The sequence below is a fragment of the Scylla paramamosain genome, chromosome 17, assembly GCF_035594125.1.
Source record: "Scylla paramamosain isolate STU-SP2022 chromosome 17, ASM3559412v1, whole genome shotgun sequence".
Classification (NCBI taxonomy): domain Eukaryota; kingdom Metazoa; phylum Arthropoda; class Malacostraca; order Decapoda; family Portunidae; genus Scylla; species Scylla paramamosain.
This window is the reverse complement of record NC_087167.1, coordinates 11,319,071-11,345,517: the sequence shown is the minus strand read 5'-3', so window position 1 is coordinate 11,345,517 and position 26,447 is coordinate 11,319,071. Positions and strand designations below refer to the sequence as shown.

Sequence of the window (26,447 nt, the reverse complement as noted above, 5' to 3'; positions counted from 1 at the left end):
TGTTCTAATGTTGGTTTATTTTATATTTCACGCTTCCAAGGATTGTGAAAGGTGAGTGTCTGGTGGCGCACTAATGCGTTGCTTCCTTCATTGCCTTCCTCCCGCACCACCTTGAGACAGAGACAGAAACTGAGAGGTTCGTCTCTTGGCGTTTTTCTAGAGAAGGAAAGAGAAAAACCTCATCCTTTGCCCCGTGAGTTTAAGGTATCATGAGTGTGACCCTCCGCTACATCAGTCTCAAGAGGAATATACAGATGACGCAGCGTGACAGTTACGACGCGGCTCACGGCTCGCAGTGGAGAGCGCCCGCGATCATCAGCATGCCCGTCCTTTCCTTGCCTTCCCTTTTCTCCCAGCTGTTAGGTATGAACTTATTGGAAAAGTTTACATGTATTCTAAAGTACTTCTTTCGATAAACAATAGTAATGGTGATTAGATAACTCTGAATTTGATAAAAGGAGAAAATGCGCAAAAACTAGTTCAAGTCCCGCTGGTGTGGTGTAAGCTGTTATTCAGAGCAAGAGTAGGAAAATTTCGAACGCACATTTTGCCAGCGCCGTCTTGAGGTCATTTCCCATCCATATGATACCAGGACAAGGAGTGACAGTGACTGCCTCATATAAATTTCCCTTTCTCCATATCCTCACGTAGGTATGTGCAGCAGTTCGGGAAGCTGTGTGTTGCGAGAGGCAGCCAATTTATTATCAGACGCAGTAAACATACGAGTATCAACAAGACGCGAACTCGTCACGCTAACGACAGACGAGGGTACTCTGCATCTTGTCTTGATCGTAGAAAGGCTTTTAAGTTGTGTTTTTCCGCTAGTACATTCCATAATTAGTCAAGGAATTACCACGTGCTTTCTCAGCATATCCAATGAAAGGCGTGGGTGTAAAGGAACTAAAGTACCTCCTATCAAGTGTACACCGCATCAGGAATATCTTATTTTGTTGTCTATAGGTACCGTGGCTCCAAAAAAAGACGTTTGCGGAGCGACATGCTGTTTTGAAATAAGATCGAGAACTTTCTGATTGACCTTTGTAGTAATTTCCCTTCCCCTATCTCGATTTCTGCTGTTACTGCTAATAATGCCGAGTCTTTTCCTCTATTTTCTCATTTCGCGGCTCGTTGTCTGGTCCCCGCCACGCCTTTACGATATCTACCAAGATCTTCGTCAGACTAATAATGTACAGCCACCGTCGCGTTTGGATAATTATGCTACATGGAATTTTCTTCGTAATGATTTTGTTTGTTAACTTCCGAAATTATTACGTATGTTTGTTTATTATATTCCAGCATAATTTTGATCTTTTTATTATTAAGATGATCAGCCACCGATCAAACTTCCATGCATCATTCTATTATTCTATCAATTTCTCAATCTACGTGTGTATCCATGTGTATTTACGAGTATACAACTCTTAATTTCTGTCATTTGATATACAAGTCATGTGATCAAACTTCTATGATTAATTTTTATCAGTGTATGTATTTATGTACGTAGATGTATGTCTGTGTGTGTCTGCTTGTCATAATATCTGTCCATCATGTAATTGTTTAGAGTATAAGCCTTTGGTCATTGAGGAGTGTGAGGACCTTAAGCCGTGATGATGATACGTGAGGGAGAATTTGATAAGTAAAGGAAAGTCAAGACAAAACGGAAGAATGACAAAACAACACAGTGAAATAAAAAGAAGTGGAGAAAGCGCAGGAGTAACTAAGCGAATAAAGAAGCTGAATGAAGGAAACAAAAAAGAAAGAGAAAATAACAGTAAAAGACAAGAAATAAGAGAGAACTTGAAGAAAGCAAACGAAAGATTATGAAAAGAAGAAAACTGGATGAAAGGGGGGAAGAAGAGAAGGGAAAAAATGATAAGAAATAAGTAACGAAAATGCCAAAGAAAACAAAATAACATAAAACTGAAGAAAGAAAAGAGAAGGAAATTAGAACAAGGAGAGACGAAGGAATACCTAATGGAGAATTTGAGAGAAAAAAGGAAGAAAGGAAGGAAGAGGTGGAGGGAGTGAGAAAGGCGAGGAGGAGGGAAGGAGGGAGGGAGAACGTCATTAATCGTTCACATGATAGTGGTGAGAACAGACCACGGTGGGGGAGTGGAGGGGGTACAGGTGGTTGGCCTAACCCCCGCTACACTCCCCACTCCCTCCCCAAAGTGTGGCGGCGATGACGGACGACCACCACCACCACCACCACTGCCACCACCTCCACCACCACCACCACCACCGCTACTACTACGGGTGCCACTACGTAAACCACCATCACCACCTCCTCCTCCTCCTCCTCCAGCAGAGTAGCAACCAACTCCTTTATCATCACTATCGCCGCATTATACCCTATATCCGTTTTCTATGAACGAATATAGATGGAAGATGGGGGTTGTGTTGAATGACGTCACTGGTGTCCGAGGGGAGAGAGAGAGAGAGAGAGAGAGAGAGAGAGAGAGAGAGAGAGAGAGAGATAGAGAGAGAGAGAGAGAGAGAGAGAGAGAGATGCTTTCCAACTTTGTGCTGAAGGAGGAAGATGAATCGACATCAGACTCCGCGCATGAATATGAACTATTTGTGAGTAAAACTGAGGCGCGAAGGAGAGAGAGAGAGAGAGAGAGAGAGAGAGAGAGAGAGAGAGAGAGAGAGAGAGAGAGAGAAAGGGAGGGAGGGAGGAAGCTACCACAGTAAACTCAGGGCTGTGTATACTAACAGCAGCCAGCTAGGTTCCCTGCTTCTCTCTCTCTCTCTCTCTCTCTCTCTCTCTCTGATGTCTCAACCATCTAACATTTGCTTATTTTTGCCCGTTATGCGCCCTTTGTTGTTGTTGGTGTTGTTGTTATTGTTGTTGTTGTTGTTGTTGTTGTTGTTGTTGTTGTTCTCCTTCTTCTATTTATTACTGATCACCATATCATTTTTGTGCGGTGAGCGAGCTGAAAAAAAAAAAAAAAAGATAAATAGAAGCAAAGAGCATACGTACGTACCGGAGGAGCGTAACTGCTGGTCTTTTCGGAACAACGCCGTGACGTCACGTGTAAACAAACCAATGCTGCGGCTTAACACTTGTCTGCTGCTGCCGCTGCTGTTGCTGCTGCTGCTTTGTCCTGCGAGTTTGGATCTTTTTCGTTCGTTGTTTTATTTATCTAGCTTTAGTTTCTTCTCTCTGTTCGTCGTTTTCATTGTGTTGTTTTCTGCAGTACTCATTTCGTTAGTTCTGGCTTTCTTTCTTGTGATGTCTTTCATCTCATTGTCTCCTCACTGTGATGTCTTTTCTATTGCTTGTTTTCCGTATTTTGTCGTTTTTAGGCGTAGCTTCTTTTTGAACTCTCGTTTTCATTATCTTCTCAGTTTCTGGTGCCGCTGAGGCTTACTTATGGCATCATGTGGTGTTTGGTTCTTGTTCCTGTTTAATCCCTTTTCTTTCATTGTAAAAGTAAGGTTACTTTGTCGAATTATCTGTGCTCTGATATTCCTTGTAGCATTCAAATCCTCTGTCTCTTTCTTATGTTCTTATGCTCGGTGGTGGGGTGTGTATGTAGTACAGCTTTGATTCTCTTCTTGGCTTGTATTACCAGAAGTTGATGTCAAAAGTAATATACTGTCAAACTAATACTCTTTGCTTCACAGATCCTTGATTTCATTACACGAGTATTAGCATTTTAAGTGTGTGTGTGTGTGTGTGTGTGTGTGTGTGTGTGTGTGTGTGTGTGTGTGTGCGCGCTTAATTGCTTGATATACAGAGGGTATACCTCTTATTCAGATCTTGCTTTTATTGCAATCGTTTTTTGTTGTAATTTTTGCCAGTGGTCAACCATCGTCCGTGTGCCTGAGGCAGAATTTCACTAGTGGGCAACATTACACTGTGTAACGTGCTGAAGTAGATAAAGTTGTGCTGCAGTAGCCTGTCACTGCTGACTTAACCTGTGCACAAAGGTTAACAGCAAAATTAAGACCAAAAATCTCTGTAATTCACTCAAGGCTGCCGAGATCTTGACTATTAGCTATCCGTCAGTCCAACGCTGCGTATCAGTCGCATCAGTCATAACATGTCTTCTCTCCTGCCTATTACGAAAGATCACATATCTGTTCGAACCTGTCCCATTCAGTTTCACTTGTATGTTCAGTAAGAAAATGTACTCAGCGTGAAAGGGCCATTGCCAGTTACGTCCTGTGGTCATCCGGTTGTTTTGTAAGAGAAGACAAAGGAGAGGTCGGCAAAGATGGTCGTGCAGTGGCGCCACAGTCAATGGATCTGGGCGTACTGCTTGGACTGAGGAGGGTGTCCATGCGGAGCAATGTCTAGGAAAGTGGAGTGAGAGTGGAGGCAGCAGTTGGGTTCAGGTTACGCTTTCCTCGTGGGCATTCCAGTCATTATTTGTTGCCAGAATGACAGTTTTACTTCACTGTGTCGTGTTTGTAACGCATTTTGAAAATATTGCTACCTTTGTTTACGTAATGATGATGATGATGAAGATGATGATGATGATGATGATGATGACGTGATAGTAGTAGTAGTAGTAGTAATAATAATAATAATAATAATAATGATAATAACAATAATAATAATAATAAAAAACTAATAGTAATAATAATAACTAAAAAAAAACCTTTCTCAAATGAACGGGCACGTATCAATCGGTAGTACATTTAACTCTGCGTGTAATGGTATGTGTCAAGTCTCACCGAGTTCTTATTAACAGATGGAAACTCATGAATATTGAACATAGCTTCACATATCATACCACTCATAGCAAACTTACCATCAGTCACAGAAAGTTCATTTTGGTCTTCTTTTTAAACTTTGCTGTTGAAATACCTATTGCAAAATTAATCATACCACTCCTAGCAAACTTACTATCAGTCATAGAAAGTTAATTTTGGTCTCGTTTTTAAACTTCGCTGTTGAAATGCCTGGAAAAAAAATGCAAAAAAGAAATGCAAATGAGGATGAGTTTAAAAGCACAACACTTGGAGACACTCAATGTAACGGCTATGTTTAACTCTCAATAACTCAATACTTCTCAGAAAAACGAAGATCTGTTTTATAAAGCACTTCATGTAGAATTCAGTCTATCGTTTAATGACGACAAAATTTAGAGAGTTGAAATTACTGAAAACTGAGCGCATTTTTCTAAAGGTTTAACCCGTGATTTGCGCATACGCATGAGGAATCTAAATTCTTTACACTCATTCATGTCAGCATTGTTGGTCCATATTACTTGTTAAATTTAAGATTGATCAGTGTATTAGTTCATGAATTGCTATGAGACATTTGCGTATGTACAGTGCAGATCCATACTCGACATGCGCGGTTTATACATGTGGCGTACACAGCACATTCCAAGTTTCAACAAAAGCGGCTGAGTTGTGGAGAAACCTTATGTGAGACACCCTTCCTTTCTTGCAAGTAACCCAGTAACTCCACTCAACAGAAGTGATGAAACCCGTACTACATAAAACTGAAAAGTTGTGCTTCGTATGATGTAAGCTTCGTTGTGACTGGCCACATATTTTCGAAGATATAAATAATAACTTTTCCCAAAACTTAATTAAATCTGGTGTAAGCGTGAAGTGCAGTATTGAGGGTTACCATCTTAGCAAAAGGAGTGATAGAGTAGTTCGAATCCTTTGAAGTCCATAGTTTTGCTTTGTAATCAGTCAGATCGTCCAAGATAACTTAAGCGTCATACTGTCATTAGCATTCAGCCTCTTGTGACAGTGCTGGTGGCGGAGATCGAATCAGTCTTTCACAGTCTTGCGCAAAGAGAAATGCTTTACTGCTCAACTACTACCACCTTCCTTATCAGTGGGTGCAGAGTCATTCTCTCGTTTCAGACAGCGACGGTTGTTTACCAGGGACCATGTCATACGTATCTAGTATCAAAAATAATAACGGTGATGATGATAATGATGATGATGATAACATACCGTAAGTGTTCTGGTCTAGTTGCGATAATGATGTTATGACGATGCCGGGAAAGATAAGCATGATGGTAGTCCAAATAGCGGTAGCAGTGTAATTGATAGCGGTGGGTAGTAATAGTGTTAGTAGTAGTAGTATGAAGATTCGTTTGTGTGGCGGTCTGCTTCCTGCAAGCAACCTGGACCCCCCTCCCCGACCCGCCACACCCCCTCTCGGCGCCCCGTCCTACAGCGAAGAGTGAGCAGCTTCATAATTGATGATAGAAAAATAAACTATCAGCCTTCCTCCCTGCTCTCTCTCCTCTCTCTCTCTCTCTCTCTCTCTCTCTCTCTCTCTCTCTCTCTCTCTCTCTCTCTCTCTCTCTCTCTCTCGAACACACACACACACACACACACACACACGTACCACTGTTCCCCGCGCCATGTTGACGTGTCACAACCGAGAAAAAAAAGTCACATGGCATTTGTTATTCGCAGATTGAGAGAGAGAGAGAGAGAGAGAGAGGAGAGAGAGAGAGAGAGAGAGAGAGAGAGAGAGAGAGAGAGAGAGAGAGAGAGAGAGAGAGGTGTTTTAAGTTGCAATGATAGGAGGTCACCAGGTGTTATGAGTGTGTGTGTGTGTGTGTGTGCCCGGTGTCCACAACAAACACTATTCATCCCTTTACTTATTCTTTCGCTCCAACACGAGCGTCTGTCTCTTGAGTAGCTATCGTAAAGACTCCGTAGATGTCTGTCCATCTCTCTGTTTGTCTCTATGTCTGTCCTGTCTGAATGTCTGCCTGTCTATCTGTCTGACTGGTTAGTTATGTGTGTGTGTGTGTGGTGTGTGTGTGTGTGTGTGTGTGTGTGTGTGTGTGTGTGTGTGTCTATCTATTTGTCTGACTCCGTTTATTTGTCTGGCTGTCTATCTATCTATATGTCTGCGCACCTCCTGAAGCTGTCCCGTCAGGCAGGCTGGGCTACCGACTTAGTGACGCTGAATGAACGCTTATTTCTTATTTATCAAAGTCTCAACAGCAGAAGTGATGGGAAGTGTGTAGAGGCCAAGCAGTTACTGAGGACCGGTGCAGGGGGAGGTGCTGGTGTGTGGCCGCGGTGTTGAGATTAGAAGGGGCGGTGTCTGGGCTTCTATAACTGTTATCATATCTCTTGTATCTATTTTTGTTTTTTGTTGTTGCTCTGCTGTCATCATCGGCTTCTCTGGTGTTGACAAGGGAGAGGAAGAGCAGGAGGATCAGGAAAAGGAGGTGAAGTAGTGGAAGTGGTAGGAGAAGGAGGAGAGGAGGAGGAGGAGGAGGAGGAGGAGGAGGAGGAGGGAAACATAAGTGCTGACCGCTAGATGCTGACTGTTCGCCACCTCGTCTGACACTCGCCTGACGCAAAACGTTTATTCTGACTCACTCATCCTTAAGACGCTCTCAACCCACCGCGTCACCACTCATATCTTTCCCCTGGACACTGTGTGTGTGTGTCTTGGTAGCTGATATACAATATTTTTTACAACATTTGGGTCTTTCGTGGTATACAATTTGTAGTTGTCATAAAATTTTTTGTCAAGTGTATTAGTATATGCTCGTTGCCCAGCACACAGATCTTCCAGCATGCCGCTCATGACCCCAGCATCCCACTCACCACAATCTGTCACCCTCACTCCATAATTACCTTGATGAACAAGAAAAGTACAACACATCAACGCGATGATACCCGTGACTGTTTTTCTTTTCTCACGTAGTGCTGAGTGTTTGGTTATTGCTAGAGAATGAGATGTATCCGTCAAGGACTTCATTATGCCCCTGCGCTCACCCGCATCTCCTTGGCGTCTAGAGTCTGTGTGTGGTAGATGGATAAGAATGCTTTATTCAAGACAGAGATGTACTACCTCTATACATAAACTGAACTTAAACTCGATCCAGGAATTTGTTACAGAAGATAATTATGATACTGAACGTGGTTTTGTAAGATATTTTTTAAGATTTTATTTTGAAGAGATGATTTAGGTTGTCGTGGCTGTTAACCCCTAAAATCACTGAAGATGATATACCATTTATTTTAATTTGAAGAATCGTGGACAATTTTTAATGAGCTAAAATGAAAAGTTAAAGCATTAAAAGGATTAAACTACTTGACCTACCGTTCTTCTGTATTTTTTTTTTTCGAAATTATACTCTGAATTAGCGTGACGAGAAACCAAGCAGTCAGGGAATCAATGTATAACTGAACGGAAGAACCACGATGCCTTCTCTCCTTCGTAAATAACACCGAGAGACCTGCACCACAACGACTACTTCCCTGCAACACCATGACACTTCCCCCCTTAAAGCAGTGAGGGGATTTAGTTACGCAGGACAGTATTCTGGTTTCTGTGTGCTGCCACTTGAGGGACGGAAGGTGGCCATCACACGAGTATACCCTTGGATATCTCCTTGGAATTCTCTAGTATGTGCCTCCTACATCTTCCCTTGCCTTGAGCTTTGTTTTTACTCATATTCCTCGCCAGCAATAATTTTCCATATCCCCTTTCTCTCCTCCTCTTCTGATCTTTCTCTTAAGAACACAGAATATATATAAAAAAAAAAAAATGCTGACTTATACAACGGAAATTCTAAAACTTATTCCCCTGTCCTACCCTGCGCTTAATCTCAATGCCTTCTCTCTCTCTCTCTCTCTCTCTCTCTCTCTCTCTCTCTCTCTCTCTCTCTCTCTCTCTCTCTCTCTCTCTCTCTCTTTCTCTGCTCTAAACCTTGCTTTAATTCCCCTATTCTACCTTACACTTAAGTCTTCTTCTCTACAGCGTGCCTTCTGTCGGCTGGAAAGGGACGCGATGATTACAGCGGGGGCGGCGGCATTGACTACCCCCACCCACCTCAGTCTGCGTGTGGGGATGTGCTACTGTCCAAGGCGCCCCGCTCCCCGCACTCCCCCCCTCAAAGACCACAAGGAAGAGGACGTCCCTCAGCTTGTCGGGGTCAGAGAAGGGCTCCCCACACCTGCAGGAGGGAGGCGGCGCTGTCCCCCAAGAAGCCCCTGCACGCCCCGCTTGGTGAACGTCTCTGCGACCCTGGAAATGAAGTCACTGTGGGATGAATTCAATGAGCTGGGCACCGAGATGATTGTGACCAAGGCCGGCAGGTATGTGTGTGTGTGTGTGTGTGTGTGTGTGTGTGTGTGTGTGTGTGTGTGTGTGTGTGTGTTGTGTGTGTGTGTGCCTTACTTGTATGTACAGGTAGGAGTCAGGCTTGCAATATTCCTTCTTTGTGTGTGTGTGTGTGTGTGTGTGTGTGTGTGTGTGTGTGTGTGTGTGTGTGTGCAGGTATAGGTGCACGTGCAGGTTTTATACGCCCCCCCAAAAGCATCTTTCGTCGCAGGAAGAGGGAAAAACCGTGCTAATGAAGTGGCTGAAGTGGGTATGTGTTTGGTGGGGGGGAAGACGATGTGGAGGTCAAGGGGGTGTATCATATTTCTCTCTCTCTCTCTCTCTCTCTCTCTCTCTCTCTCTCTCTCTCTCTCTCTCTCTCTCTCTCTCTCTCTCTCTCTCTCTCTCTCTCTCTCTCTCTCTCTCTCTCTCTCTCTCTCTCTCTCTCTCTCTCTCTCTCTCTCTCTCTCTCTCTCTCTCTCTCATATAGTACACGCACCGAGTCATCCCCCGTTTCTTGAAGCAGGAATAATGAATGGATGCCAATATACAGGCAAAATAATGAATGGATAGATGAACGGAGAGACATATAGACAAATATATGCATTAATAGTGATAGAAAGATAAATTTCTTTACACAAACTTCGAATTGGAGAAAAACGTACTACTGCTTGAATAGAGACTCAAACAAACCCCAGTACTCCATTACCGCTCTCCGGCCTCCCCGACATAAACGCGTCATTAATTAACACGATGCACCACAACACGCATTTCTTGCTTATGTTCCTCGTGTAGACAAGTAGAAAAAGCGACTCACGAAGAGGAACTGTTTCTCTCACAGGTAGGTGATGTGAGGGCTCTGTTGCAAATCTGCGTCGCCCTTCATCCGTGACAGCTCGCGGAACAGAACAGCGGCACGACAGCGGTTGATTGGGCTTTGCTTGGCAGGCTCAGAAGTTCCTACTGCTAGGACACTGTGTAGGTGGCATAATGCATTGGCGCGACTACAGATCCCTCTCAAGGTTGAAGGAAAATTTTACACCGAGTTGGTCGGGCACGCCTAGGGCAGGACTAATTCAATGTTGAGCATTGTAGATATGTCGTGATACAAAGCCATCTGATTTGACTTAATCTTGGTCTAAAGTCTTGTTGTGTTTGCTGGAACGCCTTTTTTCTTTTCTTTTCTCTACCTTTCTCTTCTTTTCTTTGTTTTATATTGTTTATTTATATATTTTTATTCATTTTGGTATTTATTTATTTTTTTTTCATATGTGCGTGTGTGCGTGTACATACTATCAGTCCTCTCCACGGGTGTGGAGTTTCCTCCCCCTTAGTGGATGACGCGGACTTCCTCCACTCCTTACCAGTGTGTTTACACTTTGCTGGGTTTAGTCTCCTTGCGATCACTGGTTTGCTTATTTGTCTTTGCTTTCCTTGCGTCTATATCTCCTTTTTTTCATATTTTCTTATCATCTATTTACGTTCTGTATACTTTCATGACATATTAATTCGTATGAAAAGAAATATGGCGTTGTTAGCGTGTTGGTAGGTAGAACAGATGTTTATGTCTCGCAGCTTCGTAGCTCCAGTGCTTGCCTCACGCCACCAGGTACCGCCAGGTATTTCCACTTAACACAGGCACCAGCATTGCCCGTCAAATGTTTTCTATGATGGATCTCCGCCAATCAGGGCCGCTCGTCTGAATATGCCTTGACGCGTTGTTTCTATCTATCTTTCTATATCTATGTCTCTGTCTGTCTATCTATCTACATAACTGTATTTCTCTCTCTCTCTCTCTCTCTCTCTCTCTCTCTCTCTCTCTCTCTCTCTCTCTCTCTCTCTCTCTCTCTCTCTCTCTCTCTCACACACACACACACACACACACACACACACACACACACACACACACATTTAACCATTTAACCTTAGTATCGCTCCAAAAGGAACATTCCTAATTGAAACATTGTGCCTCAGTGGTTATCAATAGGGAATGAAACGTAATACAGTTGCGGTTGTTGAGGAAGGCTTGCGGTGGGCGAGACTGCACAGGCACAGACTCTCGTGTTGCAAGAAGCTGTAAAGTTTAAAGATCCCCAGTCTCATGGGCCACACGTGGGGGGTCCCCGCCTCATGTTGCGTCACGTTCTGTTCCACGGCTGTCATGTATCCTTACTGAGCAGTCCAGATCCGGATTTGAAACCTACTAAGGTGTTGATATAGCAGAGGAAAAGATAATGCACACTGATCAAGTGCTTAAGTCTCGTACTTGTCCTCATAAGCGTTAAGCGCCCGTTAATTCATGTTCAAAGAAAAGGAAGGTAGAAAGGCTCTAATTACCTATGCGATGCATGTTCTTTAACACTTGCCTGATAGTCTCTGTGTCGCAGGGTCACGAATACCGGCAAGAAATAATATACTGATAAAGATGCATCGCGTAACATGGGAGCGACCTTGAGGCTCACTGAAGCGCCACACCAGTTCCCTGCTAATGGGCTCACTTATTGATGGATTACAACGCAAGCAAACACACGCTACAGCCTCGACGAGTTTTGCCTCACCCGCCTCGAGGAGACCAAGGACAGGACGGGTATACACCTCGCCTGCTCTTCAGCACTCCCTGGGGGAAGGGGGAAGGGGTTGGAATGCACGCCTTAACTGTTTGGGGGAAAAGATAGACAGCTGCTCGCACCCTAAAAGCTGGCTGGCTCAGGCGATGAAAAGTGCAGAGAAGAATTAAGGCAGGAAAAGATTATTATTTCAGGATGGGCGCTGCTTTAGGCGGCGCTGGGCTGGGCGACACTGCTAGAGTGAAGGAGACTACTTCGAGATAAATATAATGAAAATTTCAGGTTGGCAGACTGCAATACGCTCAGTAATATCTCCATACGAGCTGAGTGTCGGGATGGTCCTCAGCAAGGCGGCGTGGGCACTGCGTCTCTCCGCTGTTTACATCAAGAGTATTGACAAAATGCTTAAACAACTCTGCGTGCAAATATTGGAAGAATTACGAGAGTCGGCTTTGCGGTAACTGGTGAGTCAAAGATAACTCTTGGGGGGAAGCCGTTAGTGTAAACAAGCGCCTCACCTTTCTCGGAGCTCGTGCAAACTCTGCTCAGGAACACTAAATACTCGGCGGTGCTTCCCCCACCATCCGCTGCTCACCGCCAGAGAATCGCATACTGGTGTTTGTAGTAGTACATATTCTGAACCACCGCATCAAGTCATGTTATTTATTGAACTTTTGCTTTAGAGAGGCAGAAAAACTAATTGCTTAATTCAACGTCCGCGGCTGTGCATCGTGGCGGGAGGGCTTCTCGCTCACTAATGCACGAGTCAACGGTCACAACACTTCGCCGTAAGAAGTCTTCTCGGTACAGTATTGGAGATTTTTTTCTTATTTCACTCCCTTTTGGCGCCGCCTCCCAGCCTCCCCCGCCCCCTTCCCGCTCCTGCCCCGCCCCAGCACGTCACCACCTGCGGGATATCGAGCAAGAGGACGCTGACACGGCGCAGCGGGGCGACCAGGGCGGGGCGGGTCTTGGAAAGGGTGAGGAAAGTCTCGCTAGAATAACACTAATATTTAGTTTGCATTATAAGGTGTGGAGTGAGTAAGAGGACAGGCGGGGCGGGGGTGGGAGGGAGGCGGGGCCGTATGAAAAGTTAGTTAATGAGCAAATACGAGATAGATATGTTGTTGGTGTGTAGAGGGAAGTGAGGGGTCGGCAGGTGAAGTATCTCTCTCTCTCTCTCTCTCTCTCTCTCTCTCTCTCTCTCTCTCTCTCTCTCTCTCTCTCTCTCTCTCTCTCTCTCTCTCTCTCTCTCTCTCATGCCACGCTCTTTGTTACACTTCGCTTCTCCCTCCCAAGGCTCACACACTCTCTTTTTCTCCACCTTGCATCTCTTTGTACCATACTCCCAACCCTCCCCTCCCATATTAACCCATCCCTGTTCCCCTCCCCGGGCCGTCTCCCTTCTCCCCAGCTCCTTCCTTGCCCTCTTCCCTCCTCTCCCCATCAGTTTATTGCCACAGGTTTGGAAAATAAACTCGTGGTAACATTGGGTCTTGGATCAGCCTTATTATTAGCGGGCCCCTCCCTCTCCCCGGGGATAGGGGGGAAGGGAAGATATAGTAGGAGGAGGAGGAGGAGGAGGGGGAGGAGGAATGAAATAGATGAGAGGTGAAAGAGAAGGAGAAAAAAATGAAACAGAAGGAGGAAAGAAGGTAGGTATAGAGGAACAGGATGAAAGAAACAAGTGGACTGAGGAGGAGAAGGGGGACGAAGAGGAGGAGAAGGAGGAGGAAGAGGAGGAGGAGGAAGAGGAGGAGGAGGAATGAAATAGGAGAAAAAAAGGTGAAAAATAGAGAATAAAGAAGTGAGTGTGTAAGATAAAGAAGCCGAAGACGGAGGAGGAGGAGGAGGAGGAGGAGGAGAAGGAGGGAAAGGGAGAGAAGGTAAACGGAGAAGGTGAGAGAGAGAGAGAGAGAGAGAGAGAGAGAGAGAGAGAGAGAGAGAGAGAGAGAGAGAGAGAGAGAGAGAGACATTACCTCTACTTATATTCATTCATAACATCTGCAAACAGTACTATGGATATTATTTACTCTCTGGCATGCAACAATCCGCCACTTTGACAAACATGTATAGAGATGTGACCTATCCAGTGCCTTAGTCAAACCAGTCACATTTTTCCAAGTATCAGCACTCGCCTGTGATAACGCCCGGCTTTACCACCGAAACTAGCCACATTATAATATAGGAAATACTTTCATTTTAATTCCTACACAAATTTTCTTGTATGTTTATATTTAATCCTACCACAACGTAAACCTAACTCAAACCAATCTAGCGTGTTCAAGAGCGATTGGCACCCACTCCTCGAGACTTTAGAAATATGCAATCCTGTTACAGCCATCGCCTTTACTCCGGCACTTGGCTTCCTCGGGCTTAACGTAGAATGAACGTCACTGCTTCGTCCTCTTGAGTGTTACGAGTGAGGCTTTTCAATCTTAATAGATTTATAATTTGCCGGCTGAGAATGATTTCGAAAGACGCCGCTGCTTGTTAAAGTTGTTCTAGTACGTTAAGACTTTCAATGGCTGTAGTTTTATTTTGTTTAGTAAAATTGTTAGGGTTACTTAAATGAAGTAAAAGGTGTTATATAGAGTAACTTTTGGTGACTGTAGTAGTAATATTAATAGCAACGATGGAAAATTATGATGATGATGATGATGATGATGATGATAATAATAATAATGATACTACGGCTACTACTACTACTACTTCTACTATTACTACTACTACTACTACTACTACTACTAATGATAATGATAATATATAATATGCGATAATAATAACAGTGATAACAAAATTAGTAATGATAATAATAATAATAATAATAATAATAATAATAATAATAATAATAATAATAATAATGATGATAATAATAATGATAATAATAATAACAATAACAATAATAATGATATAATGATAATATTAATAATAAAAATAAATGAATAATACTGCTATGAACGATATTGGTAATAACAACAACAACAGCGATAAATAAAATAAAAGTAATATAATAAAACGTTATACTTGTTTCCGTAATTCCGTAAATAAGGAACTTTCTCATCATTTTTCATTCTATATTTCCCGAAAAAAAAGACGAGAAATGGAAAAAAAAAGGGTATGTGCATGTTTGCAATATGTATGTGTGTGTGTGTGTGTGTGTGTGTGTGTGTGTGTGTGTGTAAGAGGCAGTCAGACGGTGTAACTAGACAGCGGTGGGTCGGTTTGGGAGACTGACGGGAGGAGTTGAGGGAGAGGCAAGTGGAATGAGAATGGAATGAGAGGACGGGAGAGGGAGAGGTAGGGAAGGAGACTGACTCAGTGGAGGTAATGAGGGGAGGAAAACGGAAAGTGGGCCAAGAGGGGAAGGGAAGAAACGCATAAAGGAGGAAGGAGGATAACAGAATGAAAGGGACAGAGATGGGAGGGAGGGGAGGGAGGGAGGGAAAGTACGTAGATGGGTGTTCTTTTGTTTACCCGGCGCTGCGTATCACATGTGTTGGGGGAGGGAAGGGGAGGCAGGCGCCCTAATGCCCAGGTCCGCCCTTAACGACACCCATGTCATTAGTGCGCCTCATGTCCCGAGCTGCCACTGCGGGACGCGCTGCTTCACCCACACCCTGCCGCTCCCACCCTGCCAGCTAGACTTGGCCATGTTCACCCCGTCAGCCACACCCGTCTGTGTTCATCTTACCACTCACACCCTACCGTGCCCACTGTCCTGTCACCCACAGTTCGCTGAGCTCATCCTGTCAGCCACACTCACACCCTGCCACACCCACCCTGTTAACCACTCTTAGCAGTGTTCACCCTGTTGACCACATTTAGCCTTGTCCTGTCAGCTCCCATGCCTATTTTGTCAGCCACACGCCACCCTGTCCGCCCTATCGGCCACACCTTGCCATGTCGGCCACACACCCTGTCAGCCACGCCCTACCATGCTCACCCTGTCAGCCCCATGCCGCCGTGCCCGCTTGTATCGAAAGTCGCTTGTGGTGCACAGTACAATAGCCTTTCACAGTGAGACAGAGTAGCAGGATCTGCGCCTGTCTCTTATATTATGTCGGTGGGTCGCTCTTTCAATCGGTGCGGCTGGCGCTTGGCTGTACTAACGCTTGGCGGGGAAATATAGGAAAGTAAGCGAGGCCACCAATGTGTGAGGGAGGGCTGGCACTCACTGTCAGCCACACCCCGCCTTGCCCGCCCCGTCAGCCACACCCCGCCTTGCCCGCCCCGTGAGCCACATCCCGCAGTGCCCTCCCCGTGAGCCACACACCGCCGTGCCCGTCTTGTATGCCAAAACCCGCCGTGCCCGCCCTGTGAGCCACACCCCGCAGTGCCCGCCCCGTGAGCCACACCTCGCCGTGCCCGTCCCGTGAGTCACACTCCGCAGTGCCCTCCCCGTGAGCCACACACCGCCGTGCCCGCCTCGTGAGCCACACCCCGCCGTGCCCGTCCCGTGAGCCACACACCGCCGTGCCCGCCCCGTGAGCCACATCCCGCCGTGCCCGTCCCGTGAGTAACACCCCGCAGTGCCCACCCCGTGAGCCACAACCCGCCGTGCCCGTCCCGTGAGCCACAACCCGCCGTGCCCGCCCCGTGAGCCACACACCGCCGTGCCCGCCCCGTGAGACACACCCCGCCGTGCCCGTCCCGCGAGTCACACCCCGCAGTGCCATCCCCGTGTGCCACACACCGCCGTGCCCGGCCCGTGAGCCACATCCTGCAGTGCTCTCCCTATGAGCTATACCCCCTCCCTCCCCACCTTGCCTGCCCCGTGAGCCACACCTCGCCATGTCCAGCCTGTCAGTTACGTTTCGCCCTGTCCACCCTGTCAGTCACATGACACCATGCTCATGCGGTGTGCCACACCCATTCTTGCCCAGCCTGTCAGCCGCACCCCGCCACACCTCTCCTCCGCTCTGTGGCGCTCCCAGGCCAGTGGTATACACACATCACATACTCAGCTGCAGTACTTATCCACAGGCGGAGACGAGCTTGTTTCATTGTGTTTGGTATGGTGTGTCTAGCTGTCAACGCGCGCTGCCGCAGACAGTCTTTACTCACTGTAATGGTAAACTGGACTTGTATCATATGTCGCCTCTTCAACCTTAGCATGAGTTACGCAATCGCTACCCGACGACCTTCACACACCATGGACTCTAACTTTTCAAAAGAGTTTCTTTGTGGCAAAAAGAATCATAATGGAGGATCTGTGAATATGCTTGACTTTGCACAATATTGCCCTATAGGGATATCCTGTCGAGTATTTTTTAATCGGGTCAAGTTATCTTTTTTTTTTTTTTTGAAAAGTGCCCATAACCTAGGGTAACAGAAATAGAAAAAAAAAAAGGTCCCTATGAAAGTGCCAGTCCCTGAAGAGGACAGTCCGAAAGCAGAAATTTGTCACTTCTTGACTCGCAGACTCCCGTAATTCTCATCGAGACTCACTGGACCTGGACGTCACTCACAGCGTCTGTCAAGGGTCACCAGAGACTCCATGGCAGCAAATACCTTCAGGTTGAGCGCCACTGCTCTTCCTGCCCCTCTCCCTCATCACCCTCCACCATCCTTCTGGTTGGCCCTACTCCCGCCCTCCCTCCCACCACCTTGTCCTGCCCGTGACCCTGTCCACCCTCCAAGGAAAATAGTTTGTCACATGATCAGTCATCGTTTGATGGCCTGCACCACTAAGACTGATGATCTGTCCTGTTCGTTTTCGGTAGAAGAGATGATGGTGATGGTGATGATGATGAGTGTTGTGATCCTACCATGCAGCATCCCGGCCACGCCATGGCCATGATTATGGTGGTGGTGATGACAACAAATTCCTCGTGATAGTACTTGATGTTCAGCCTTTAGAGAGAGAGAGAGAGAGAGAGAGAGAGAGAGAGAGAGAGAGAGAGAGAGAGAGAGAGAGAGAGAGAGAGAGAGAGAGAGAGAGAGAGAGAGAGAGAGAGAGAGAGAGAGAGAGAGAGATGTCACGTGGAGAAAAGACCACAGATGAATTATATAAAACAAAAGCAAAAATTAAACAGAAAACTGAAATCCTAGGAATACTAAGACGAAGAGAACGTGACAGAGACGGAGGCGGCGACGGCGGGGCGGGAGTTGTGGCGGTGGTGAGGAAGGCAGAGAGGGGCGATGGAGAACTGTATGGAGGAGTAGAGGGGCAGGAGAGGAAGGCGAGAGAGGGAAAGGATAGAGGAGTATGGAGACTAAGGAGAGGGGAGGGGGTGTTGGAGTTGGGTGATGGGGGAGATGGAGAAGGAGGAGGAGGAGGAGGAGGAGGAGGAGAAGGAGGAGGAGGAGGAGGAGGAGGAGGAGGAGGCGGGAGGGTGGAAGGCTGCAGTAGCACTTAATCGCGACCTCCCACATCACACCTCCTCATTACCTCTGGGTGGCCTCCTCCTCCTCCTCCTCTTCCTCCTTATCTTCTTCTTCTTCTTCTTCTTTTTCTTCTTCTTCTTCTTTTCTTTTCTCTTATCCTCCTCTTCTTCTTTCTCCTCCTCTTACTCCTCCTCCCCTTCTTCTTCTTCTTCTTCTTCTTCTTCTTCTTCTTCTTTACTCCTCCTCCTCCTCCTCCAATGAAGTAGACATGCAAGCAATAGAGGGACAAAGAATAACAGTGACAAAAAGAAAAAAAAAAATGGAGAAGGAAAAGAGATAATGAACTTAAAACACTTTCTTTACCTCCCTTAGTCGAGAAGTTACGAGTATGATTCTCTCTCTCTCTCTCTCTCTCTCTCTCTCTCTCTCTCTACATTCACACATGGTTCTCTTATGATGCGACAGTTTTCATTCATTATTTTTCCTTTAACGGTGGTTGTAGATATGTTAACACACACACACACACACACACACACACACACACACACACACACACACACACACACACACACACACACACACACACACACACACACACACACACACAGACTTTTGCATCTCTCTCTCTCTCTCTCTCTCTCTCTCTCTCTCTCTCTCTCTCTCTCTCTCTCTCTCTCTCTCTCTCTCTCTCTCTCTCTCTCTCTCCACCTCTTCTTCCTCCGCATACTTCTCTCCATATTCTCCTACCAGCCTCTTTCCCTTCCTTTCCCTTCCTTTGCACTCTCGCAGCCCTCCTCCTTCGCCTCAGTACTTTCGTTGCCTCCTCCAGCTACTTATCATCGTAAAAAGTGACATTTCTTCACCTTTTCCTTTCTTATTCTGTCAGTCTTCTTTTCTTCTTCTCTCCACCTCGTTCCTTCATCTATGTATTCTTTCATCTAAGCTCTTTTTTTATTTCTTTGCTCGCATCACAGATTGCTTTTCTTTTCTCTCTTTCTCTCTTACACTACAATATATTTTTCCCTTTCCTCGAATCCTTAACTCTGAAGGGTCTATCTTTTCCTTTCTTTCTATTATTCTTCACAGTATTGTTTTTTTTCTCGCTGCTTTTAATTTTTAGTCTTTATTTTTCATCAGTCGTTTTTTTTTTTTCAGTGCATTTCCTTTCTTTGGTTCCCTCCGTGCATTTCCTTGGGGAGAAAAAGCAAACATGTCTTGCTAACTTGTACCCACCTGCCTTTCAAAGTCTTCCACTCTCTCTCTCTCTCTCTCTCTCTCTCTCTCTCTCTCTCTCTCTCTCTCTCTCTCTCTCTCTCTCTCTTTTTACATAACTATTTTTTTTATTGTATTTTTTTATCACATTCCTCTTCATCCTCTTTAACATTTTTTCTCTCTGAATCCCTTCCCCACCATTCATTCCTCCTCTGCCTCCTCCTCCTCCTCCTCCGCCTCCTCCTCCTCCTCTTTTCCTCCTCCATCACCGTGTCTCTCTCCGTCACCTCGCACGCTCTCTCTTTCTCTCCACAACTAAATTAATGTGACGTCGACCTTATCAGCCCAGTCACGTGGAAACAACAACGATTAGCTTGCCTTGTTCTCAGAGACACCGCCTGCCCTGACACGAATGCATGTACTGTGGGTAGGCTCCTCGTGGACGCCGTGCCTTCAGATGATACTCTTTCTTCTTCTTTGTGACGCTAACTTCTGCTGTCTCCTGAGATTACTGTTATTGGCACGCTTACAACAACAGCAGCGACAATAACAGCAATGATAACTATAACAATAGCAACAACAACAACAATAATTACAAAAAATAACTAAGAATAACTACTACTACTTCTTTTCTTCTTCTTCTTCTTCTTCTTCTTCTTCTACTACTTCTACTACTACTACTACTACTACTACTACTACTACTACTACTACTACTACTACTACTACTACTACCAACACCACTAATACACTACTATTACTACTACTTTTTATATATTTATTTTTTTAAACTGCCACAAAAAAAAAAATAAAACAGCCTTACCACGTCACCTACGAAAGAGAAAGAAGGGAGAGAACGTAGAAGAGGAGGAGAAGAGGAGGAGGAGGAGGAGGAGGAGGAGGAGGAGGAGGAGGAGGAGGAGGAAAGGAACAGCGCAGCAATGGAGGAATCAGTGTCTCCAGATGGTGGCCCCATCACCAACATCCCCACTTCTCTCTCTCTCTCTCTCTCTCTCTCTCTCTCTCTCTCTCTCTCTCTCTCTCTCTCTCTCTTGCAAAAAAAAGTGCCACGAGCCATGTAAGTGAAGCTGTGACTCTCGCTGCTCTTACTTTTTGTTGTTGTTGTTGTTGTTATTGTTGTTGTTGTTGGTGGTGGTGATCGTCTTCCAGTTATTACTTTGCGTTTTTGCTGATGCGATAACGGCTTCTTGTTTTTGTTTGTGTTAATGTTTTTATGTCGCTGTGGCAGAGGAGGAGGAGGAGGAGGAGGAGGAGGAGGAGGAGGAGGAGGAGGAGGAGGAGGAGGGAGAGGTGAGGGGGAATGGTCTATAGATGTTGTTTATTTTTCTCTTCTTTTATTATTTCATTGATTTTTCTTGTAACTTTCGTACTCTTCTTCTTCTTCTTCTTCTTCTTCTTCTTCTTCTTCTTATTATTATTATTATTATTATTATTGAATCAAGTCTCAAATTTTTATGTGAATCTCTTTTCCTTTGAACATTACCATTATTTTTGCATAATGAGCGCTGCGCTTTTCTTGTCGTTTATGTCCTCGTGGCGCGTTTGTCTTGTAATTTACGTCCTCAGTTCTTTGCTCTTATCTCTTTACTCGTCGTCATTTTTTTTCTTCCCCCCTCGTTGTATATTTGATGTTCATGAGTAAGTCTGCCTGCGCCACGCTTAACAGCCGCTGTCGTGACGTCTTATTGTTGCGTGGTGGGTGTTGGTGTTGTGTTTTGACTCGCCGCAATCACAATGTTGCCGCTCATTACTTCGGGGTCTCCACTTACGCTCTCTTAAATATTGCTACTACTTGCTGCTACTCCCTCGCTGCTGGCGGCTGTGTGGATGGTGTTGGTGATAGCGCCTTTGTGTCGTGTTTTTTGGCGTTGGTGGTGTTGAGAGTCGGCAGTGGCGAGTTTGTGGTGGTGGCGGGTAGATGAGGGCGGGTGTCAGTGTTTACCTTGCAGCAGTTGTGGACGCGCGAGGAAGACGATGGGAGGAGCATGCTCTGCCTTCACTGTCCTCGCTGATCTCGTCTGTGTTTACCGTTTTATTCAGTTGATTGTGCTGTATTTGTGGACAGTCGGTAACGAGAGTGTTGCAATAAAGGTTGTAATAGTAAAACGTAGTAATATTTGTAGTAGCTGTAGCAGCAGTACTAGGTAACGCGCGCCATGCCTGCTGTTTCGAAGCGTGGCGGGAGGTCAAGGGCAAGAAGCGTCTAGGTTTAGAAGACACACACTGTACAGTAAAGGAGAAGTACTGCATATCATTAAACTGTGATCTCATGAACTCCTTAACATCGCGCTGTAGTAACAGTAGTAGTAGTAGTAGTAGTAGTAGTAGTAGTAGTAGTAGTAGTAGTAGTAGCAGTAGTAGTAGTAGCAGCAGCAGTAGTAGTAGTAGTGTTAGTAGTAGTAGTTATAGTAGTAGTAGTAGTAGTAATAATAGTAGTGTTAGTAGCAGTAGTAGTAGTGTTAGTAGTAGTAGTAGTAGTAGTAGTGGTAGTAATTAATGTATTTATCATGATTGCTATTAGACCAGTACTAGTAGTTGTTGTTGTTGATGTTATCTTACTGACTCACTTCTCCTCCGCCTCTTCCTCCTGCTCCTCCTCTCCCCCAGGCGCATGTTCCCGACGTTCCAAGTCCGCCTGATGGGGATGGACCCGACCAGTGATTATATGCTCATGATGGATTTCATTCCTGTAGACGACAAGCGCTACCGGTACGCCTTCCACAGGTGAGTGCCGGGGAGGGAAGCCGGGCAAAGGGGGACGTAGGAGGAAATGAAGCAGGGAGAGTATGTATGTATGAATGGAGTGAAACACAGCATAGTGGATTTATATGGTATGTGATGTGAAGGAAAGGAAGGAGAAGGAGAAGGAGAGAGGTTTGTGTGTATACGAAGGAAGTTAAAGGCTTGGAATAGTGGGAGTGTGTGTGACGTGATAATTATAAAGAAAGGAGAAAAAAAGGAAGATGGGGAGGAGGATAGGAAGAGGAGGAGAAGGAAGAGGAGGAGGGGATGTGAAGGAAAAGTAGTCAATCTTGTTCATATATGAATGAAAAGTTTGTGGATAGTGTGAGTATATATGAGATGATAGAAAGGGAAGAGGAGGAGGAGGAGGAGGAGGAGGAAGGACCAACATAGTGTTTGTGAGGAGTGATCCGTTCGCCTTCATGCACCTCATCTCCATCATGTCTCCACTCCTACACCTCTCACAGTCTTCATTCCTCCTCCTCCTCCTCCTTCTCCTTCTCCTTATCCTCCCCCTCCTCCTCCTCCTCCTCCTCCTTTTCTTCCCTCTCCTCTTCCTCCTCCTCCTCCTCCTTCTCCTCCTCCTCCTCCTTTTCTTCCCCCTCCTCCTCCCCCTCCTCCCCCTTTTCTTCCCTCCTCTCCTCCTCCTGCCTACTGTGAGTCACCCTCGGTCCTGTCACTATCACCTCATCGCCTCCCTCCCCCCTCACACACTCACACTCGCGCCACACACTGACCAACAACCGCCCGAGTGAGAGAGAAAAAAAAAAAGATAACCCGCTGCAAATGCGACACGCAGACTCACTAATACAGGGCTTGAGGTCCTAATCCACGGAGTAATCAGTCACACACAAACATTTCTCACAGCGTTCATCACAACTTGCCCGCGACCTCAAGACACCTCATACAGATCCTTAGGAATTTTATCAAAACTCTTTTTATATGGAATTTTTACCTGTTTTTCTGTTTATAGAGGTTACTACTACACTGATTTACTTTATAATTTTACTTTCTCCTCTTGCTTTTCTCTGTTTTCCCTGCAGTTCGTCATGGATTGTGGCGGGGAAGGCAGATCCCAACTCGCCTCCACGCATTCACGTCCACCCAGACTCTCCCGCGAAGGGCGCCCAGTGGATGAAGCAGGTGCTCTCCTTTGACAAACTAAAGCTCACCAACAACCAACTTGATGATAAACGGCCACGTGAGTCTGGTGGAGGTGGATGTGGGGATTATGTAAGGTTGAGGGGAAGGAGAGGCGAGTTGAATGTAGCGAAGTGGTATGGTATGGTGTGAAGGTGTGCGTGGGATATCGCTGGATAATGACGTCGGGACATGCACGGAGAGAGGGAGGGGACTTGGTTAAAAGCAGTCTTGTTATCTAAAAGCTAAGTTTTCTCCCAAAACTGTACATTTAGTTTACATTCAAAAGTCGTATGAATATTTCTGTAAGGGGGCAACCAGAAGTGTCAGGATGGATGTGCGGCGGCAGGAGTGTGTGTGGAGATACAGATCAGAGGCTGAGGGATAGGAAGCGGCAGTGAGTAGGTGGCGCAGCGGGGTGGCACTGTACACAAGGTGGCAGGACGGGTGAGTGGCACTGCGAGGTGTCAGGGCGGGGCAGCAGGAGGCAGAGGCCCTTACCCTTGCCGCCCTACATCTCTGCTTCACCCATTCAGGCGCGCCTCGTGCGCTGCTGTAGGTGTAGTCATCCGTGGCGCGCCGCACATGTTTTGTGTGTGAACAGCTGCAGACTGTTACTGCGGGTCACTTAATGCATAACTGCTACGGCTTGCTTATGTAAATGTCAAGGATTCTGGCTTACGTTAATGGACAAGCGTATTGTTCTTTTAAAGAATCGCTGGCTTATCACACTCGTTAAGAATGATGAATTTGATCTCAGGAATCTGAAAAGCGGCGGCGCCTGAATTTTCCATACGCAGACGTTAAGATGAAGCACAGGAGGGGCGAAGCCTCCCTTGCCGAGGCATTCTTCTGTGCCGTGAGGCTCTAAGCACTGGTATTTATGGAGTTTGATTTGTTCTGTCTTACTGTTTGAAAAAAAAAAAAAATGTATATATATATATATATACTCGTATATATATATATATATATATATATATATATATATATATATATATATATATATATATATATATATATATATATATATATATATATATATATATATATATATATATATATATATATATTTGCATTGCTAGTATGAAATAATTAAATATATACCACATTCAGTTTGTCGTGTAGCGGAGGAGGGAGAACCGGGGAATTAAAGCAATAAAGAGCAAGAGATGTTGGCGGGTGCACACGGTGTCGTAATTCAAACCATAGCGACTGTCCTGCTGACACACGCAGCGTCTCAATATGTCTAACTCGCGTCTCAAAGCTGCGTAGAAGGAAAAAAAGATACCGTGAACGAAGTGTATCTTTCTTTACAACTCAGTGTTGCACCAGGAAACCAACGCACTGCAGCACTGTCCTGTTGTTGGCCTGACTCTCGCATGTGATTTAGCATGAAGTGGATTTAATAGTTTTGTGTCTTAAAATATTGACCTTTACGTTATTATCTACATGAATTTGGTTTGTCTTCTCTTCCTTATCCTCGAGGTGAAGTGTTCAGTACAGCATGGGGCGATGGTGGTGGCTATAGCAATGCTCTCTCTCTCTCTCTCTCTCTCTCTCTCTCTCTCTCTCTCTCTCTCTCTCTCTCTCTCTCTCTCTCTCTCATGTGTCCCCTCTGCCCTCCGCTGCCAGATCATCCTCAACTCAATGCACCGTTACCAGCCGCGCTTCCACGTCGTCTACGTCAACTCCAAGTCAGAGGACGTGTCGGCCACTCAGAACTTCAGCACCTTCATCTTCCAGGAGACCAAGTTCACTGCCGTCACTGCCTACCAGAACCACAGGGTGAGTGTAGGGCAGGGAGAGGTGGTGGTGAGGGGGACGTGGGACTGGGACAGAGACTGGACGTGTGGAGATAGTGTGTGTGTGTGTGTGTGTGTGTGTGTGTGTGTGTGTGTGTGTGTGTGTGTGTGATATTATACTGTTAGTGAATTGAACGTTAATTATGTGTGCGAAACAGAATTTTATATTTATGGAACTTGAAATTACTGTGCACGGAACCTTGTCTTTACCTGAATTCGTGTACATAAAACTTCGCTTACACATGTGCACGTAACTTTATGTGCACGGAACTTCATGTGTATGGAACATCTTGTGTAGGAAACTTCACTTTTGGGGAGAGCGAGTGACAAATTTCTTCCTGTGGCTCATTTGTCACCGCGAGTAACAAGACCTGATAAGAGAGAGAGAGAGAGAGAGAGAGAGAGAGAGAGAGAGAGAGGAGAGAGAGAGAGAGAGAGAGAGAGAGGAGAGAGAGAGAGAGAAGTGGGGAACGAAAAAAACCCACGTGCAGTTCTAATAACACTAACAAGCAGGTAGATGGTGGTCACGTGACGCCAGGAATGGAGGGAGAGAGGAAGGAAGGAAGAGAGACAGAGGGAAAGAGGAAGGGAGACAACGATGAGAAGATAGTGGAAGGTGATTGAATCTACTACTACTATTACTACTGCTACTACTACTACTACTATTACTACAATGCTTTCTCTCTTTTTACAGATAACACAGCTGAAAATCGCCAGCAATCCGTTTGCCAAAGGTTTTCGGGACTGTGATCCGGACGAATGGTAAGTATGTGTGTGTGTGTGTGTGTGTGTGTGTGTGTGTGTGTGGTGTGTGTGTGTGTGTGTGTGTGTGTGATCTCTACTTTTCATATATTGTTCCCATTACATGTACCACTTGATCATCTTTGTTATTATATCTTTTCCATTCCCTTACCTACTTATCTTATCCTCTTCCTTTTATCCATTCTTTTCAGTTCACACCTTTCCACACTCTATCTTTTTACCTTGCCTTCTATAGTCTCCCTTGTCTGCCTACTACTCTACTTCTCTACTACTTCTCTTTTTATCAGCATTTTATTATTATTGTTATCATTTTTTTTACCAGTGACCTTCGCCTGTCACTAACACGTCCCATTTCTCTCATTAGTGTGGTGGAGGTCCTGAACCAGCTGCAGCAGCCCGGTGGGGGAGGCGGAGGAGGCGGGGGTATGGGTCTGCAGCAACGGGGAGGCGGGGGGGTGGGGGTGCGTGGCCAGCAGCAGGGGGTGCAGCAGCGACACCCCCTACCCCCCTATATTGCCTACAACGCTGCCAAGGAAAGTAAAGGTAAGTGTCTGTCTGTCAGTCTCTCTCTCTCTCTCTCTCTCTCTCCTCTCTCTCTCTCTCTCTCCTCTCTGTAGGTATGGGTGTGGTTGTGTGTACGCGCGAGAGCATTAGTGATTTTAATTTCTTCCCGTTTTTTTTCTTTTCTTTCTCTTTCGACTGATTATAATATATTTTATTTGGTAATGCTCACTTACTTTGGGTCTTCCATCTCGAGTGAACATGTCTCCTCCTTGGTTGCCGTTATGAAGAAGCAAGGCAGATAGGGAGACATGA

The 26,447-nt window shown here is 45.5% G+C and overlaps 1 protein-coding gene across 1 annotated transcript in view; it reads left to right on the top strand.

Moving 5' to 3' along the window:
- LOC135108478 (T-box transcription factor TBX1-like) overlaps nucleotides 1–26,447 on the top strand; it is a 48,162-nt gene that overhangs the window by 4,625 nt on the left and 17,090 nt on the right. The window contains 7 exon segments of the mRNA XM_064019534.1: nucleotides 8,717–9,054; nucleotides 21,793–21,909; nucleotides 22,971–23,118; nucleotides 23,120–23,128; nucleotides 24,700–24,852; nucleotides 25,564–25,631; nucleotides 25,996–26,174. Coding sequence (XP_063875604.1) covers nucleotides 8,747–9,054; nucleotides 21,793–21,909; nucleotides 22,971–23,118; nucleotides 23,120–23,128; nucleotides 24,700–24,852; nucleotides 25,564–25,631; nucleotides 25,996–26,174 — 982 coding nt within the window. The 5' untranslated portion in view covers nucleotides 8,717–8,746.